This window comes from Penaeus monodon, chromosome 22 (genome assembly GCF_015228065.2).
Source record: "Penaeus monodon isolate SGIC_2016 chromosome 22, NSTDA_Pmon_1, whole genome shotgun sequence".
Lineage (NCBI taxonomy): Eukaryota > Metazoa > Arthropoda > Malacostraca > Decapoda > Penaeidae > Penaeus > Penaeus monodon.
In genome coordinates, this window is record NC_051407.1 from 3,998,614 (window position 1) to 3,998,848 (window position 235).

The window sequence follows — 235 nt, forward strand, 5'->3', positions numbered from 1 at the left end:
GGGTATACGCGTGGTGTCTCCTGGCTGACAAGTTACTCTACGGATGAGGTGGATAAAAGGTGGGTGTGGATAGGAGGTAACAGTGCTGGGTTTAACATTACAGTGGTTAGAACCTTAATGTGGCTAGGAAGTGAAACGTTACCTTAACATAATTTTCTATAAATGACATTGGCTTAATGTGAACTGGCGCAGTGCCCGTCCAGATATTTTCTTCAGGTTTTTAATCTGTAAGCAA

At 42.6% G+C, this 235-nt stretch overlaps 1 protein-coding gene across 1 annotated transcript in view; it reads right to left on the bottom strand.

Annotated features, from left to right (window-relative positions):
* LOC119586783 overlaps positions 1-169 on the bottom strand; it is a 1,559-nt gene extending 1,390 nt beyond the window's left edge. Inside the window, exon 1 of the mRNA XM_037935503.1 lies at positions 143-169. Within this exon, the coding sequence (XP_037791431.1) occupies positions 143-169 (27 nt within the window). The remainder of the gene's footprint in view (positions 1-142) is intronic.
* Positions 170-235: the final 66 nt, after the last annotated feature.